Source organism: Prenolepis imparis, unplaced genomic scaffold (assembly GCF_030444845.1).
Source record: "Prenolepis imparis isolate NDT839.2.m4 unplaced genomic scaffold, iyPreImpa1.0 SCAF_14, whole genome shotgun sequence".
NCBI lineage: Eukaryota > Metazoa > Arthropoda > Insecta > Hymenoptera > Formicidae > Prenolepis > Prenolepis imparis.
Genome location: NW_028141172.1, coordinates 5,358,321 through 5,377,878, shown reverse-complemented (window position 1 = coordinate 5,377,878; position 19,558 = coordinate 5,358,321). Strand labels below are relative to the sequence as shown.

Below are 19,558 nucleotides of genomic sequence, written 5' to 3'. Positions count from 1 at the left end.
ATTAAAACAAAACATCTCGTAGAGAAAAATAGTATTAACAAACAATGTTTACTTCGACGTCTTCTATAATATTTCCTTTTAAAATGTATCAGTCTAATTTTTTAACACCTCGTATTTATTATAAAAAAATTAAATACTCTAATTATATGTATATATTTATCAATAAAAGAAACCGGGGATCTCTCGGAAATAGAAACCGTTGAATTCGTCGACGAAGAACGACGACGCAATACAAAATTGAGCCATATATAACAACTTCGAAAAGCTACTGTTGCGTGTCGCAGCTCCGGAAATTCCGGAAGAGAAGAGAGTAAATGCGGTACCCCTATACGCACACGCGAGACTATCGCCATGTAAGGGAGAGGGGAAAAGAAGGGGGTGAGAGAGAGCCAGCGTCAGCGAGGGGATGGCTTCCTTCCGCGAGAGAGAAGGGGGTGGGTTTCCGCTACCCACCGCCCGCATCACCGCACAGCCGGCGAGAGTATAAAGTGGTCGCGTGCACCAAAGCTCGGTCACTCAGTCGCGAAGACATCGGGAGAGACGACGCTACCCGACACACCCGGGGATCCGACAAAGTGCTTCTTCGCTCGACAAAAGTCACAAGTGTCAAATCACAAGCTCCCTTCGCTCCCGCTTCCGGGACACTAGGCCTGCACGAGAGAGGTATAAGATCGCGTTCTCCAATTCTTCGACCCTCCGGTCCCGTCGTTTCCCGCGCGCGCAGGAATACAATATATTGTTTTGTAACTGTATATATTTTATATATACAATATATATATATATATATATATATATATATGATATTTATTTGAACGAATCTCTTGTTGATTAATACGAATTTTTTCCGCGCAAGAGGGTGGAGAGAGTGAGCGGGAGAGGGAGAAAGAAAGAGAAAGAAAGAAATAATTGTGCAAATGTAAATTAGAGTAAATAGAATTAGGAAAGTATGAGAGTAAACGTACAGTAAAAGAAAGAGAATAAGAGTAAGTGAGAGTACAAGTGAGAGTAAATGAGAGTAACTGAGAGTAACTGATTGTAAGAATAAATGAGAGATGGAAAGTATGAGAGTAAATGTACAGTAAAAGAAAGGGAATAAGAGTAAATGAGAGTAAATGAGAGTAACTGAGAGTAACTGATTGTAAGAATAAATGAGAGATGGAAAGTATGAGAGTAAATGTACAGTAAAAGAAAGTGAATAAGAGTAAGTAAGAGTAAATGAGAGTAACTGAGAGCAACTGATTGTGAGAATAAATGAGAGTAACTGAGAGTAACTGATTGTTGTGAGATAAATGAGAGATGGAAAGTATGAGAGTAAATGTACAGTAAAGGAAAGTGCGAATAAGAGTAAGTGAGAGTAAATGAGAGTAACTGAGAGTAACTGAGAGTAATTGAGAGTAACTGATTGTGAGAATAAATGAGATGGAAGTAATTTACTGTCATTTACCATCATTTGACAATAAATGACAATAAATGGGAATAGATAAGAGTAAATGAGTAAATGAGTAAATGAGTAAATGAGTAAATGAGAGTAAACAAGAGTAAATGACAAATCACACGTTCGTCCGCAACATTAGTAGAAAAGACACTTTTAATCAGGCTCGAATGAATTGGGAAGAAACTGCCTTTTTCTTTCTTTCTTTGTAGAGATTATTTCGTCATTGGTACCTTAGGAAGTCAAGCATGATACAACTTCATCCACAAGTTTGGGTTTCGCGAATTCTCGATCCCGATCACTTCGCAGAGGAAAGTAATCGTGCAGGTCAAATTATATACAGAAATTTTCCACGCGAACAGAAACGCAAAAGGTGATTTTGTTCGATGTAAAAAGTGAGGGGGATTCGAATAGGTATAGAGAGTAAATTTATATGAAGCGGAAAACGCGCACACATTGCGCTTTGTATATAAATTAGGTGATTAAATTCGGTCGATTGGAATATCGCGTCATGTGGCGAATAAATGGCAGCAAACATGGGTTAATTATTTGTAAATAAATTCGTAAATCGAAACGAAACAAATATATACGAATACATTCGCGAATATATACATATGAGGAAGAGGAATAGACTTAATGGTCGAATGTTCGCTTCCGACACATGAAGGATCAACACTTCTTGTAGAGAGGGAGGGATTGTCGAGTCAAAATTCAATAAAAAGGTTTCTTCTCTTTCGCAAGACACACTTGGTGTCTCTTTATTGATACGATAAGCGACGAGGGTGCGACAGACGATAAGCAAGCTGATGGTGTAAACTTGCCGAATTCCCGCACGATTTTCCTCTGCGACCTCGTTCGCAAACTAAACCGTATAATTGACGTCCGTTCGCGTCAGACGGGGAACAAATTAGATCTTCTTTCACTAGAGTCCTTTTTGCTTTTCGCAATACGGTAGTACGGTGTCTCTCTAATTACTTCCTTATTTTCTTCGTAAGCAAAACGTGAGTGAGTATAAATTAAATAGAGATAAATTAATAGATATGTTGATGTGGAATAATAAGTATACAAATTTTGATATATTTATTTAAATATTTATCATTATTTAAATATTTTACACACAAACATATATATATACATATATATATGTATATATAGTATATATAATATATACAATTACAAAACAATTTATGCAATTTACTATAAGCGACAAAATTTACTACTCATATGTTTTAATATACATATACACACAATGTATTTTTTTATTATATATATTAAAAACAATACAAAATATTGCACTGTTTTTAATATATAGAATTAAAAAAATACATTGTGTGTATATGTATATTAAAATGTATGAGTAGTAAATTTTGTCGCTTATAATAAACTGCATTTTTTTGCATATTTATCATTAAAATTGTTATTGATTTGTATGATTTTTTTATTGATGCAATTTATCCCCCAAAATAATGATGTAATAAAATAATAATAATAACGAATAATAAAGCAATTATAAATTAAAGTTTATGAATTAAAACGTACGCACGACGGTAGTAGAATGAGACTTTTATGATCGGACATGGCGATCTTGTGATAATTCAATGCTTACAATTGAATTAAAATTGCAATTGTAAAATTTATTAATTCGGAATTATTTTTATTAGATATTGTTTTCAAGATAACATATGATTAAAATCGAGTGACAGTAAATTTAAAATTCGGAAAATTAAATTAATTTTCTTTATAATTCCTTATAATAAAATCTTTATAATTAACTATATAAAATTAATGCAAGACATCTGCAGTTTTTTTATTAGTTGTTATTTAAATAAAGCTACAAAATATAATATTTTTCGAGGATTGTGGAGAGAGAAAGGATTTAAAGATGAAAAGAGGATTTGAACCATTTAAATTAATTCACTCACATCCTAATTAGGTCAATTTTCACTTTTGGAGAAGAGCCTTTTGGCATTTCTAATTTAATTATTCCACGTTAACTAATTTGATTATTCATATTAATTCATATTAATTTTCAGATTCGTATTAATTTTGATTCAATAAAAAGTAAATACAACAATAAACGATAGACAATCGCGATATATTTCGAGGACAAACGCAAAGAAGCGTGAAATTTATCAAAGTGATGATTCTGAGATCACGACGAGCCAAGATATAAACAATTTAAAAAATTCCAATCTCTCTTTTTTTTCTTTTACGGAATCCAGATGGGTGTGTATGTCTAAAAATTTCTGACAAAAAATTCTTGAAATTTCTTCTTCGTACTTTCTTGAGCATTCTGCTTCCCGTCATACGATTTAAAGAAAAAAAGAAAGAAACTTTTACTTCGAGCGCTCAAGAGATTCTCCCTCATCCTTCTAGTCGCGATATATTCGCGATTTTATCCCGCAACGGAATCGTCTCGTTATTTTCAATCTTCCCAAATTATAAGCGTTGAATTATCACAAGACCACCATGTCCGATCATAAAAATCCCTTTCTACTGTCGCCTGCGTTCGTTTTAATTCATAAACTTTAATTTATAATTATTTTATTATTCGTTATCACATTATCATTTTATTATATTATTTTATTTTATTTTATTATTTATTTTATTATTTATTTACAAAAATTTTGTGGGATTAATTGTACCAATGGCGAAAAGACCATACAAATCAATAACAATTTTAACGATGATTATACGAGAGAATGCAATTTATTATAAGCGACAAAATTTACTACTTATGTTTTAATATACATATACATATATATTTTTGTTTTTATATTTTATATAATATATATATTTTTATATTTTATATATTTTTATATTGTATATATATTATATCCACTACAATATATTGTTTCGTAATATATATATATATATATATATATATATATATATATATATATATAAAATATTTATATCAAGATTTTAAATCTATTTTTCTACACACCTACAATTACCGATAATTATATAAGAGAATGCAGTTTATGAGCGACAAAATTTACTAGTCATACACTTATATCGCGGCTTTATTCCGATATAAAGCCGCGGGCAAAACCCGCTTTGGTAAGCGAATTATCTCGATGACCTTTTCTAATTAATGAATTAGATTCGCGCAAACCGCAACGCGTTGTCACCCATTTGCGTAGTCTGCGCTTTGTGTATGCAATATATATCGAATATATATCTCTGTGTTTCTGCGGCCGCAACAAATTTATCCGATGCGCGGTCAATAATCGCGCAATCGTCGATTGTCCCTCGCAATTAGCGAATTGCGTAACAGAACCGCGGGTGGTCGAGTCTCGTCAAGGCTTCGTTTTTTTCATTTAACCCCCCTTTTACCCCCCTCCTACTTTTCCTCTCATCCCCTCATTCGTACGTGTATTTATATATATCCGTCGTACTCTCTCTCTCTCGTAACATTTTTTCTTCATTCGGAACGAAAGGAATCTCGACAATTCGCGGTAAAATACGGCAATTAAAGTTCGCAGATTTATATTTAATTTTAACAGACTTTAAATGGCCAATTTTTTCGCGTCACCCCAATTTATTATTTTTCTTCATTATTTATTTTTATTCTTATTTTATTATATTTTATTATACTTATTTATTTTTCTTCATTCGGAACGAAAGAAATCTCGATAATTCGCGGTAAAATACGGCAATTAAAGTTCGCAGATTTATATTTAATTTTAACAGACTTTAAATGGCCAATTTTTTCGCGTCATCCCAATTTATTATTTTTCTTCATTATTTATTTTTATTCTTATTTTTATTTATTATATTTTATTATATATTTTATTATATATTTATTATATTTTATTATATATTATATATTCTTATTCTTATTTATTATATTTTATTATACTTATTTATTTTTCTTCATTCGGAACGAAAGGAATCTCGACAATTCGCGGTAAAATACGGCAATTAAAGTTCGCAGATTTATATTTAATTTTAACAGACTTTAAATGGCCAATTTTTTCGCGTCATCCCAATTTATTATTTTTCTTCATTATTTATTTTTATTCTTATTTTATTATATTTTATTATACTTATTTATTTTTCTTCATTCGGAACGAAAGGAATCTCGATAATTCGCGGTAAAATACGGCAATTAAAGTTCGCAGATTTATATTTAATTTTAACAGACTTTAAATGGCCAATTTTTTCGCGTCATCCCAATTTATTATTTTTCTTCATTATTTATTATTATTCTTATTTTATTATATTTTATTATACTTATTTATTTTTCTTCATTCGGAACGAAAGGAATCTCGATAATTCGCGGTAAAATACGGCAATTAAAGTTCGCAGATTTATATTTAATTTTAACAGACTTTAAATGGCCAATTTTTTCGCGTCATCCCAATTTATTATTTTTCTTCATTATTTATTTTTATTCTTATTTTATTATTATATTTTATTATACTTATTTATTTTTCTTCATTCGGAACGAAAGGAATCTCGATAATTCGCGGTAAAATACGGCAATTAAAGTTCGCAGATTTATATTTAATTTTAACAGACTTTAAACGGCCAATTTTTTCGCGTCATCCCAATTTATTATTTTTCTTCATTATTTATTTTTATTCTTATTTTATTATATTTTATTATACTTATTTATTTTTCTTCATTCGGAACGAAAGGATAAAATACGGCAATTAAAATTTGCAGATTTATAATTAACTTTAACAGAATTAAATGATCAATTTTTTCGCGCCATCCCAATTTATTAACTAACTCTCTGAAAAATTGATCCGACAATTGAGTTTGTGAAAGCGAAACTTTATCGCGATTTTTTTCCTACTTTGTCGGAATTAATTCTCGACTAGCGATGTTGAAAAATAGCGAAAGAAATTGATCAAAGAATTCTTCCTCGGATCTTTTCAAATCACGCGAGTAATCTCTCCAATATATAACATTGACTACTTTTATGATAAAATAAAAATAAAATTAATTTAATAAAATACAAAATTGATTGATTACTTAAGAAATGAAAAGTAGGAGAGGAGAAATTATCAAATGTAGTTCTAATTGTTTATTCGTTTGTCAAATGAAAAGGCAAAAAATTCAAACTCCGAAATCTGATAAATATATTCTCCTCGAAATAAAATCTTTATCAGTATCTTCTTTTTCTTTTATTTAATTTATTTTTATTTTTATTTAATTTATAAATATATGATAAATGCTGATAATCTATAGAAAATATAGAAGATACTTATAAAGAAGAAGAAAAAGCTGATTCTTTTTTATCAGTATCTTCCTTTTTCTTCTTCTTCTTTATAAGTATCTTCTACATCTTCTATATCTTCTATAGATTATCAGCATTTTTTATATACTTATAAATTAAATAAAAATAAAAATAAATTAAATAAAAGACTGTCGTAATTAATATACATATATATATAAAATCAAACAAGGAAAGAAATTTATTATACCCTTATTTCGGCGATACTTCTGCCGTTCAAAAAGCGATTCTTCGATTAAAATAGTTGGTCGAAACTCTCTTTAACTTGATGAACATTCGTACTACTTAAATACACGTCTCACTTTTTTTTTCCTCTCAGAAATATATTTCAATACTTTCGTAAATCTTTCCAAGAACTTCTTAATCAGAAATTCGATATTTATTATTTCTTCGCTCCGAGAATATTAATAAAGAGAGATATGCTATTAAATGATTGCACGTTATCGGAATGAAATGTACGGAATGCGAAGAGATAAGAGATTGCCACATACACGTTAAGAGAGAAAGAAAGAAGGAGTACACTAAATTTAATTGTACGAACCATTAGCGGGTCCATTAGTTATCGGGACTCCAAATCGTCTACATTGATCTTCGACGTGCCTTTTCGACGCGTAGATACACAAGGTACAAAAAAAATCGCATGTAACAACATCGTCTTCTAATCGAATGTTTCATCGATGTCAAGATTGCTGTGATTCCCATCGATTCTCGATGAAATAAAATTATTCTCGACGTCTCTCCACTTTCGGCAAGACGAAATTCACGATACGAATTTCTCTCACTTCTCTCGTTCGTTATTTCTGATTCGCAAAGATGTGCCGTCGATATAAAATAATGCAGTTACGTATTAAGGAAATATATATTTTTAGACAAATCATACTTATTTTATTTTTCGAAAGTATTATAAATTAAAAAATATACATATGGAGCATTCCATGTCGAATGAGCCACCTTTATTGCAAAAAAACGGATCTTTTTTTCATTTTTAACAGCTAAATTTTATCCTTAACATCCCTACACAGATAGAATAAGGTGCCATTTTTAAACTGTAAAAGATAACATTCTGTACCTTCTAAGTTTTAGTGTAGGGATGTTAAGGATCAAATTTAGCTGTTAAAAATGAAAATAAAAAGGTTGGTTTTTTTTTTATAATAAAAGTGGCTCACTTGACATGAAATGCTCCATATATATTAATTTATATTACATACACAGAGAATTTTCTTTTAGAATTTACCCTAAAAATCATGGTAATCGTGGGACAATATATGGTATGGAAAGAATTTTATGAGAATTTCTCTGATTAATATTTATCACAATAAAAATAATAATATCTATTACAATGAAATATAAAATATGTTTAATTTTACTATATAATTTAGTAAAATTAATCAAACATATTTTATATTTTATTGTGGCAGATATTATTATTTTTTATTGTGATAAATATTAATCAAATAAATATTAATCAATAAAATCGACATGTCCAGCTGCATTGTTCGAAATAAAAAAATTTATAACACAGATTCTCCAAATATAATATAAAGCAAAAGCAGTCTCCTACATTCAAGAGTTTTTTATTCTGACGAAATGTTCGATCGTTGATGATTGAAATAAATGTCGGTGCTCTCCCAATTCGAAGGAGACGAAATCTTTGTCAAAGATTCTTCATAAAATATTATTTTACACCGGATATGAATTTTTTCGACCATTTTCGCTCTCACTTTCAGATTCTACAAGGATGCCTTCGGTACGAAACGCAGCTGCACTGGCTTTAGTGCTTTTAGTCTTGACGGACTGGTCGACGGCGATGCCGACAACCGACAAAGACAAAGAGAGACTGTTGAACACCGTGGACGTAAGTAAAACCGTCGTAAGATTGTTCCGTTTTATACAGAGTGTTAAAAAATTAGACCGACAAATTTTGAAGACGTCAAAATAAACATTTTTTGTGGATACTACACCGGAAAAAATTGTTTTCTTGAAATGCATACTTAATAAATCCTCTTAATAAATATATTCTTAATGAATAAGGATATTTCCATCCTTATCTTTGCTTTTTGGAATATCCTCTTAAATAGAGAATATATTCTTAATTTCTTTTTTGCAACTTCAGCGCCGGAATAAATAAATATAATAAATTTAAAATAAAATAATAAAATAAAATTATTTAAATTTATAATAAATTTATAAGTTTACCAATTAATATTAAAAATAATAATATAATAAGCAAAAATGTGTATTTAACTATGTCTCAAATACATAAAAAATATTCTAATATATGTCAAACATTAAAATATACATGTAATAAATAACAAATGTCTATTTGTAAGACTGTTTTTGTTATCACGATTAACAATTTCAATAATACACTGATAAAATAACATTAAGTATATATTCTTGCATATTAAGAGCATCTAATAAAAATATCTCTTTAGAGAATTTTCATCTTAAATTAAAAGGATCTTTTTGGTGCCTATTTTAGTGGAAGATATCATAAAGATAAGTGACATATACTTAAGATGAGAATTTTTTCGGGGTATTTTTCTCTACGACGTTTTTTCGTTTTGTACTATATGATATGAAATAGGAGTTTGTGACTTAAACAATAAACAAACATATAAGTGGAAAAATTAAATTGTATTTTAATCTTAAACAAAAAAAAAACACAAATACATAAAAAAATTCTACAGTAAATGCTCAAGAATTCCTCCATTAAGTTTAATACAAAAGTGACAAACTGAAAAGTCAACAAACTCATATCTTGTATCATTCAATATTAAAACTAAACGTTGTAGAGAAAATTAGTATTAACAAAAAATGTTTACTTTGAAGTCTCTTTTCTCCCTTCAAAGTTTGTCGGTCTAATTTTCTAACACCCTGTTATAAAGTACGAATTATTTATAGAATACTGTGCGAAATCCCGGATGAGAGAGATCGTCTTTGCGAAATAAAGTATTGAGAACCAAAAGGTCAATAAAAGAAGTCTCTCTAAGAAGTTTTCGGAGCAACATAGGACCTTTCGAAGCAAATCGGCGAACCCGTATGACATTTGAGATTGCTCCAGTCGGATTTGGATTTTCTTTCGATTTCATTATAATTGAAAGAAAGCGAGAGGTTCACTGAAAAAAATCGTATTCTTATTTTAAGAGATTCCCATCTATTTTTAGGATATCCTGTTCTAAAATAACCGCCAAAGAATTCTCTTACCTTAAGAGGGGAATCCTCTAAAGATTAGTATCAGATATTCTTAATTTATAAAAATGTAGACGAAAGGGAATTTATTTTTACAAAGTATTATTATTTTACAGCACACAGGCAAAGAAAGATCATAAAGAAAGCACATATTGACCGAGATACAAAATCTCGATCCTGAATCATTAAATTAAATTATATTCCACGTTTTTTATTCATCAACACTTCTCTTAAGTCGCTCAATTCTTCTTTTTCGAGCTACTTATTAACTTCATCCACTCTTCTAATAAACTAAAAAATCGTTCAGTGACAAACACTTTTGTTTTTAACAAAAAGTATTCTTGATTTTAAAAAATTGTTCCAGAAACACTTAAGAATATCTGTCAAGAGGGATTTTATAATATAGTTTTTTAATTTCAAGAATGTGCAACTTTTTCGCTGATTCAAATTCGCGAAACCCGCGCATGCGCATTATTTAAAATTGTTCCTGCAAAGAGATCGTTTTCTGAAATTATTTCGAGCGAGAAAATTCGACGCGACGTTTGCGAAAAATTTTTCTTACGAGAAATCAAAAGCGTTTTTCGCGATGGGGAAAAAAATCAGGACCGTTGGAGAAAAAAATCTCGTTTCGACAAACGTCGGAAAAATAAAATGCGAAGAATCAGGATTCGCCTACATTTTTTTTTTTTTTTTTTTTTTCCGAAGGACTGGCGAGTATGAAATGGACGCGTCTGACAGTCAGCTGTCAAAAACGTCTTCGCGTTCTCCATCGCTTTGTAATCGAACAGCGAGAGATCGATCGCGGATATTCTCTTCCGCGCGAAATTTTCTTCGAAATCCGCGCAAAAATTCCCCGACATTTGCACTCTCTCTCGACTGTTTTAAAATAGCCGCCAAAGAATTCTCTTGCCTTAAGAGAGGAACCTTCTAAAGATTAGTAGTTAGATATTCCTAATTTATAGAAACATAGACAAAATGGATTTTTTTTCCGATTTCATCATAATTGAGAGAAGGCGAGAGCTTCACCGAAAAAAAATCGTATTCTTATTTTAAGAGATTCCCATTTATTTTTAGAATATCTTGTTCTAAAGTAGCCGCTAAAGAATTCTCTTACTTTAAGAGAGGAATCTAACAAGGATTTAATTATACCACAATCACGTCGAGTTAATTTTGACGATAGATCTGATGTAGATTTTTCCTTGCGCGAAAGAATATGTCGAGGGATACCGATAATTTCCGAGTGGAAAGGAAGAGAGAAACAAATAGACGAGGAAACTCTATATACATATATCCATTAATTAATTTCAAATAAACTTTAAGCTTTGATAGAATTTTAATTTGAAGCTCGCTTATAAAGATGTACGACGTTGAAAATTGAAAGGTTGCGGTAAATGGTGACTTCCCCATCGACATTTTTGCCTCGCTGGAGGAAAAATCGATCTCAAATTATTCGATGATAATATTAATCTCACTCAAATTGCGAGACATCTTGAGTTTATCAGACACTCAAAGCAGTGTATCGAAATTTTCATAAAATTCTCTTATGATCATCTACATAACGAGAGTCTCTATAGACATGAGGGATAAGAGCACAACACGTTGTTAATATTAAAAATAAATTGAGCGAATTTTAACGATGGTTCGTTAAAGACGCGAGAAACGCGAGCACAGACGTTTCTTTTTTACGAGAGCAATATTTACTGAAATTTTTCACGCGACTGCGCTTTGAAAGAGAGGGAAGTTAGAGAAGAAGAAAAGAGAACGGGAAAAAAAGAGCATAAGAAAATAACTGGATGCTCTGGCGTCTCGAGACGTTAACGCTTGATTTAAGAGAGTTTCATCTCGAGGTAAAAATAATGTACTTGCCGAGCGGAAACAAAAAAAGAAGCCGTCACGTACGAGACGAAATAGAGGAAATCAAAGGGCAAATGTAAACGCGAAGAATTATTCGGCACAAATCGATACTATCAGTGTTGTGTTTAGATGATTTTAAAATTAACTAGATAAAGATGAGATAAAAATATGTAAATTTATCTTACAAGGGACATGTCACAACTGTCCGGAACCGATTTGATTCTTCTTCAAATATGTTGTTAAATAAAATTTTTTTATTTTGAAAAAAAAATTAAGTGATGGGGGTATTTAAAAAAAAATAAAAATAAAAAAATTTTGTTCATATAACTTTAAAGTACTCTTCAAGCCATTAAAATTTGTTGTACGTCTTTTTTTTCTACCTCTTATAGTTTACCAGATATTCGATCCTAAAGAAAAATACCGTTTTTCTTTAAAGGGGTGTTTCACCCCTTAAAACTCAATATCCGCACATATAAAAAAATACGTGTCTTTTAGATTTGTGTATTTAACAACATATTTGAAGAAGAATCAAATCGGTTCCGGACAGTTGTGACATGTCTCTTGTTAGATAAAGATGAAGATGATTTTGTTTTAAATATATCTAGATAAAAAATAAAATTATATGACGATTCATCTAGATAACTTCCATTATTAGATAATATCATTTTTTAAATATGTAAACACAGTTATTAAAAAAATGTAAATTATGAAAGGAATATAAAAATATATCCATATTTTTATTTGTAAGTTTTTGTCGCTTACTGCTTAAGTTCTACTACTTAAGTATTTTTATGTGCTATAAAACCAAATTATCTAAACATTATCTAGATAATTTCTAGATAATTTCTAGATAATTTCTAGATAATTTAATAAAGATAACATTTAATAAAGATAACACTTTTTTTCATCTAATTGTAAAATGCAGATACAGATAATACTTTTATTATCTATATAAAGATAAGATGACGTCAAAATTTTATCTTGATGATCATCTATATAATTTTATTTAGATAACAGCAAATACTAGATACTATGTATGTATGTGTATGTGTGTGTATACGCTTGGCAAGATAGGTTTCTCGAATGAATTCCCTTATCGTTACGAGACGGTGTAACCGAACGGAAGGAGAAGGCGGAAGCTTTGTTGAAGATGTTGATGCTACACTTTTTCATCAGGCAGACGCGCAGATGGAATAAAGTTCCGAGAAATTGCATCGTTACGTAACCACGCTTCCTGAATTGCAAATGAGACGAAGCTTCGTTTAACCTTCGTCGAATCGAGAAAAAACAGAACGATCTATCGGAACGAGTGCTTTATTAAAAAAAAAAGAAAGGAATAACACGCTCGATCGTAATTTAGATTCGTGTTACACCAAAGATAGAAAAAAAAGCTGTACCTGTTTCTCGTTCGTTTCGATATATTACACAATCGATTACGTCTGCCCTGTGTTATCGTCAGCAAAAATTATTTTTCTCTAGAAGATAGGTAGAAAAGTATAATGGAGAGAAATATAATTTATCGAGTAAACATATAGAGACCCAAGAATCGAGAAAAGACGGGCCTTTTAGCTTGAATTGCGTTTCGCTCGAATTTTCCCATTTTATCTACTATAGTAAGTTACAACACTGAATCGAGTCGTAAATACAAATCAACATCTCGAAAAAGAGCAAAGGAGAGCGAAAGAGCCAATAAATGAATCGATAATCCAACAAATCCGACAATCTACAGCTTCTTAATTTCAGTACCGATCAGCAATTCTCGGATAAAAAAATTTAAGTCGAGGAAAATATAATCATAATAAAAATAAATAAACAAGAGAGAGAGAGAGAGTAAAACTTTATAAGCGTATTTTAGAAAGTTTATAATAGTTGTACATTAAAGAAAAAAAAAGAAAAAAAGATACTTCATTAAATATTTCATTTAAATAAATTTAATTATTAATTTATACTATTAAAAAATATTTATACTATTTATACTATTAAATATACTGTTAAATTATACTACTAAATATACTACTATACTTAATTATACTACTAAATATACTAACTTATAATTATATACTTATACTCACTTATACTATTCAAGACTATTAAAAATATATTTCATTTAAATAATTTCAATTATTAATTTATACTTAAAAAAATATTAAAAAATAAAAATTTTTGTGATTGAAAAAATATTCTTGTCGCGAGTAATTATTTCATTTTTTGTAAGCTTTCGTGAAATATGCAAATAATATTAAGTTTGCCTGACTTTTTATACTGGAGAATTTAACTTCAGAGAATGTGTTCAAATTATTATTTGTCTCTGTAATAAAAATTTCGTAATAAACACCCGTTGAAATTACAATTCGCTGCTTTTACCTCTCGTCCGTTTTAAAGAAGACAAGACAGCAAAAGAAAGGAAGAAAGAAGTTCTCTTGAGAGAAGATATCTCGTACGAAATCACGCGTGATCACAAAGCGACGATGACATTTATGTAATACTTCACAATCTGCGAGCTGTAAATCTTGGAAAGTAAATTCCTTTGAGAAAAACGTCGCGCAACGAAAGATAGTTTCAGAAAAGTAAGGATACAAAATATCGCAAGTGTGTAAGAATCGAAGATCTCCGTAAATCTCTTACAATTAGATAAGAGAAAAATGTCATGGTGTAAAAAAAAAATTAAGAAAAGTATAGGATGTAATATTACAAATGTAACATTAAAAGATCAAGATAAAAATATTAAGAGATATCGAGAAAGTTTGCTACACAATCAACGTATAATATATAAATGGAAAGAGAGAGATGTTTCAAATATTATTAATCGAATATTTCCTTTTTTACACTAACTCTGTAAAAGATAGACGAGAAAAGAGAAGAAGGAAAGTATTCGCGAGAAGATTTCCCACACGAAATCATGAAGAGAGTTTGCTCTTCTATAACGCTTTACAATAATTTACCATTGGGATTTCATTCACTCCGGCGACTCGCGTTTTCGATATGTCGACTCTTTATTATAGTCGGAAAGTATATTTCCGCGATAAAATTTTTAGAAAGAAAATTATAACATCAGATAATCGAGAAAAAACAATCGTAAACTTGAGGATGTCTCTCTCGGCGCGTTTTAACGTAAAAATTATAATTCTGGGTATCAATTAAACATTATTTTATATATAATACTTTTAAATATTTTTAATATTTTATATAAAAATTGGAAAAGAGATTAGTTCAAGAATATAGGAGTCTAATATGAATTGAATAAATAAGATATATTTTAACATTGTGTAAAATTTTTATTTAAACAAATAAAATGTCATTCTTTGGGAAAAGATAAAAACACAATAGGTGGTAAAAATAGAAAAATGTCTATTTTTCTATTTTACATAATTTATCGAAATCAATCTTAATCAGGTAGATGCGCTATGAATATGTAAAAAATGCAATTATCGTTTCTCTGTTTTAATACCTGCGCAATATTTCATCTGGATTTTAAAAATATTAAAATGTATATATTTTTGTACAAAAATAAACATTATTTGTCCGTTTGTTTAAATAAAAATTTCACAAAATATCTCGATTTATTAAACTCTCATATAGACCCTTATCTTATTTGTTTTACATATACAAAAGATTATAAAACATATAATACTTAAAAGTAAACTGCAATTTTCTTATTTCATCAAAAAGAATCTAGATATTCGTAGGAAAAATTCAGACATTTGTTATATTGAAATAATACGATATTTTTCAAGAGTATAATTCTTGTGAAATGAAATAAAAATATTATGTACACATGTACATAAATAAAGTTACCTAAACATAAATCCAGTTCTTTTAATACATGATTTTTCTCGTCGGAATTAAATTCCTCACAATAATATTACTCAATTCGTCGAAATTAAATTCTCTTTACAACATCATATAAATAATCAATATAATCGTAATTAATTATTATTTTAAATAATTATTATTTTCAAGATTATGGCTTTTATAATTATTGGCGAAATCATAAGAGTGCCGACATTAAGACGTCCCTAAATTAAGGCTCACGAAATTCGCGAAAGGTGGAATATCGGATTAATTCTTTAATCGAACAAATTTACGCGAATATTTGTGTGCGCTGGCATTTTATATATATATATATATATATATTACTTTTGACATCGAACGCAATCACACACGGGCTACATTATTTTTCTCGGGTCGCGACCAGGAGAAACTGAAATAAATAAATAAATATGTCAATCGAGATTTCCGAGCAGACATGATTGCATCCATTGACAATAAACACGACAGTTTCCCTCCTCCTACGTATATTTGTGCTCCGTTTACACCCCTGACGAAAAAGCTACCCCGGTTCAATAATGCGTTGCGAGTGTTTCTCGCTTTCTATTATCGGGACATTAATCGAGATTAATCGTATTTAGAAAGAACGCACGTTCTTTCATCGAAATCGACACGAGACAAAATCAGTTCCGATGATATCCGAATTCATTATTATTATTTATTGCAATTTACGCTACAATTATCATTTTTGACGTCGATGAATATAAGAGTGTAACTGTGCAACTGCAAAATTTTTATTATTTTTGTGGTAGTCTTTTTTCTCCCTCCAAAGATTTTTCGATTATCACGATATAATTAAAACAAAATCTTAAAGATTATATAGATTAGGACTGTGCTATTTTTTAGAGGGATATAAATATATAAATATATAAATATAATATAAATATATAAATATAATATATAAAATATATAAAATATATAAACATATAAAAATATATTTATATTTATATATAGTATATATAAATATATTATATATAAAATATATAATTGACATTAAATGTTTGCGTATATATTTAGAAAGCTAGAATATATTGTATTGTAACGTTTCTCATTTTTTGTGAGGCGAGAAATAATTACATTTCTTTCGTTAAAATCGATGTTAAAAAATATTGCGCGATACATGATTCAAGCAAATTTCAATTATATTTGATTATTTCACATTATTTCTTTTATTCGCGATATTTTTGAAAACAGAGAACACAATTTTCCATTACAAATTTTATCAAAATAATAAGTGTTTAAGAATTTCTATAATATAATATCTATGATATTATAATAATTATTTATAATAGTTATTAAATTTTATTATAAATATTTTATTATTATAATTTTATGTTTTAATATAAGTATTTATATTCGTATATAATATTTAATATTAGAAATTAGAAATATTTTATAATTTAATAAAATACTCTTTATTAAATTTATTATAAATTTAAATTTTAAAAAACAAAGTGTCTAAAATACTCTGGTATTAAATATCTACTAACTAACGGGAAATGGGCTGTTAAGAGTCAAGCGCGGTTAACGAAGCGCAGATTCTTTTCTTCTAATGAGAATCTATTGATTAATTCAATTTAGTTTACGATTTACTTGCCAATAACGGCACAATCCAGAGATCGAAACGTACATTTACAAAAGTAATCAATAGATTCTCATTAAAAGAAAAGAATCTGTGCTTCACTAACCGCGCCTGCCTCTTAACAGTCCATTTCCCGTTTTTTAGTTATATAGATATTAAATTTATAATGAATTTAATTAAAAAGCTTCTCAATTTTTATTTCATTGAAATTTATAGGCAATTTCTAATTTCTTATTCATAATTATTTATAAATTAATTTTATTATAATATTAGAAGTTTTTATCTTTTTTTTTTATATATTTTATATTATAAATATTTCTATATTATAATAAAATTAATTTATTGTAATTTTATTTATTATAAATTTTGCAATACTCTTTTTGTGCGTCACACATTTTTTTTCTTTATATTCCCGAAACGAAATGTGTGCAAAACTGCTCCTGCTATTACAAATTTCTCAAATTCGTCTAACTCGTTTCCTGTCATCATCGTTTATCCGAAAAAGCATGTTAATTTTTCCTCCCTCGAGACGAAGTAAAAAAAAAAAAAGTAATCAACGACACCGTCTAATTGTTCCAGTTGATAGACGACGACGGCAGCATCGAGACAGCCCTGATAAATTACCTGTTCACCAAGCAGATCGTGAAGCGCCTCCGCAGTCAGCTGGACATCGGCGATTTACAGCGTAAACGCAGCTATTGGAAACAGTGCGCCTTCAACGCCGTGTCCTGCTTCGGTAAATAAGCAGGATGTATAGGGATGAAAAAGCGAGAGACGCGCGCAAGGGAAGCTCTCGTACATATATATACATGTATATTACGGCCGGAAAGTTTAGGAACGCTAAGGAGATTCCAGAAAGAGGCTTTTAAATATAAATAACAAAATATTGTATAATTAAAAAGAAAGAGTTACGCGTTATTTTAATACGTTAAACGGAGTTATTTTGATAGGGATTTAAAGCTCCCGGGTCCTCACCGCGGCCACGTTGGATTGTGACGTCAGAGGCGAGAAAGCTGAAAATTCTTAGATGCCATTTTTAAATTAAAAGATATTTCGATGAAACATTATTTCTGAAGTGCTGTTTCATCGAAATATTTTTTCATTTAAAAATGGCATCTAAGAATTTTCAGCTTTCTCGCCTCTGACGTCACAATCCAACATGGCCGCGGTGAGAACCCGGGAGCTTTAAATCGAACGAAAGATTTTACGCCGACTAAATAATATTTCGAGAAAGTCAGAAGGTGAGAAAGCATTCATTAATTATTTTGAAGATATAACAACACCTAATGCAAGTAATCTCCGCGTACAAACGATTCTCTTTCTCGGTTCTTCGCGGCTCTTCAGCAACTCTCAGCAACTCTCCATCCGCTCTCCGCAGCTCTTTAAGAGCTCTCCGCGCGGCTCTCCACGTGTCTCTCTTCGTTCTAAGCAACCGCGTTATTATTAATTTGTAAGGGAATAAACCGCACGAGCGGAAGGGGGTGCGAGTCAAAGTCGGTGTTGGCCCCAACGAAACAAGCGATTATGCGGAAGCCTCTCTCGCCGCTACCTCCTCGCGTGTTCCCGAACTTTCCCGACTATTACGACGGTGTGTACGAGGGAAAGACAAAGAAAAGAGAAGGCTCCTTTCCTCATCTTCCTCGCAAGTTGTCCGACTTAAAGCTTTCAAGAACAAAGTAGCTGCGGAAGTCACCCCCGTCGGTTTGTTTTCGAACCCTTTGCATCGACGCACTTCCCTTCCAAGGGAAAGAGATAAAAGCGCATGAAAAAAATAATAGGAACGAGAGGGAGAGAGAAAGAGGGGTGAGTAAAATTAAAATCGAGGAAAGAAAAAAGCACGGTGTTAATGTACGTAATAAAGTTAATTATGGCATCGATTATATAATTTTATATTATCGATCGCGTGTCGAAATAATAATTTAATTTCTGTAAATATAATGATACGATAGGTAGAAGCCGCGCGAATGCAAAGGGTAACGATGTATAATCGAATACATATCAGAGGATCTAGCGCAGAGGACACGTGCCAAGTCCAATTCTTCTTTTCGTGCTGTTGTAAACTCTCTCCTAGTATCTCTCTGCATCATGAAAAGCCCGACGCCAACCTTCTAGCGCGCTATTCGATACACATAACATGTTTAATTGATATGCGTAATTTCATTTGCCTGTCTCGTCGATGTATGTCCAGCCCTGTATATGTCACACACTTGTTCTGTGAATGATTAAACTTGTTGTGTAATTGGCCCCTCAATTATATAAAATATTTCTCCTTCTCTTTCACCTTTTCCTTCCTCCTCTCCTCCTCCTCCTCTCGATATCCGTCAATTGCGTATCGATATCCAACGCGTGAATTCAATTATCCTTCCGCGTTTCTTTCGCGAGTGTTTAATCGTCGAAATAACACTTTAGGGTTTAGGGGATT

General features: G+C 30.4%; 1 protein-coding gene across 1 annotated transcript; it reads left to right on the top strand.

The window, feature by feature from the left end:
* Positions 1–508: 508 nt before the first annotated feature.
* On the top strand, positions 509–19,387 carry LOC145945344 (allatostatin C). The gene is made up of 3 exons (XM_083054283.1): positions 509–663; positions 8,408–8,535; positions 17,716–19,387. Exons 2-3 carry the CDS (start codon positions 8,419–8,421, stop codon positions 17,878–17,880), a joined length of 282 nt encoding a protein of 93 aa, XP_082910409.1. The 5' UTR covers positions 509–663; positions 8,408–8,418; the 3' UTR covers positions 17,881–19,387.
* The last annotated feature ends 171 nt before the right edge of the window (positions 19,388–19,558 follow it).

Coding starts and splice junctions, on each gene's coding strand:
- LOC145945344 (XM_083054283.1), top strand. CDS start 8,419: ATGCCTTCGGTACGAAACGCAGCTGCACTGGCTTTAGTGCTTTTAGTC. Junction 8,536..17,715: donor GACTGTTGAACACCGTGGAC/GTAAGTAAAACC, acceptor TAATTGTTCCAG/TTGATAGACGACGACGGCAG.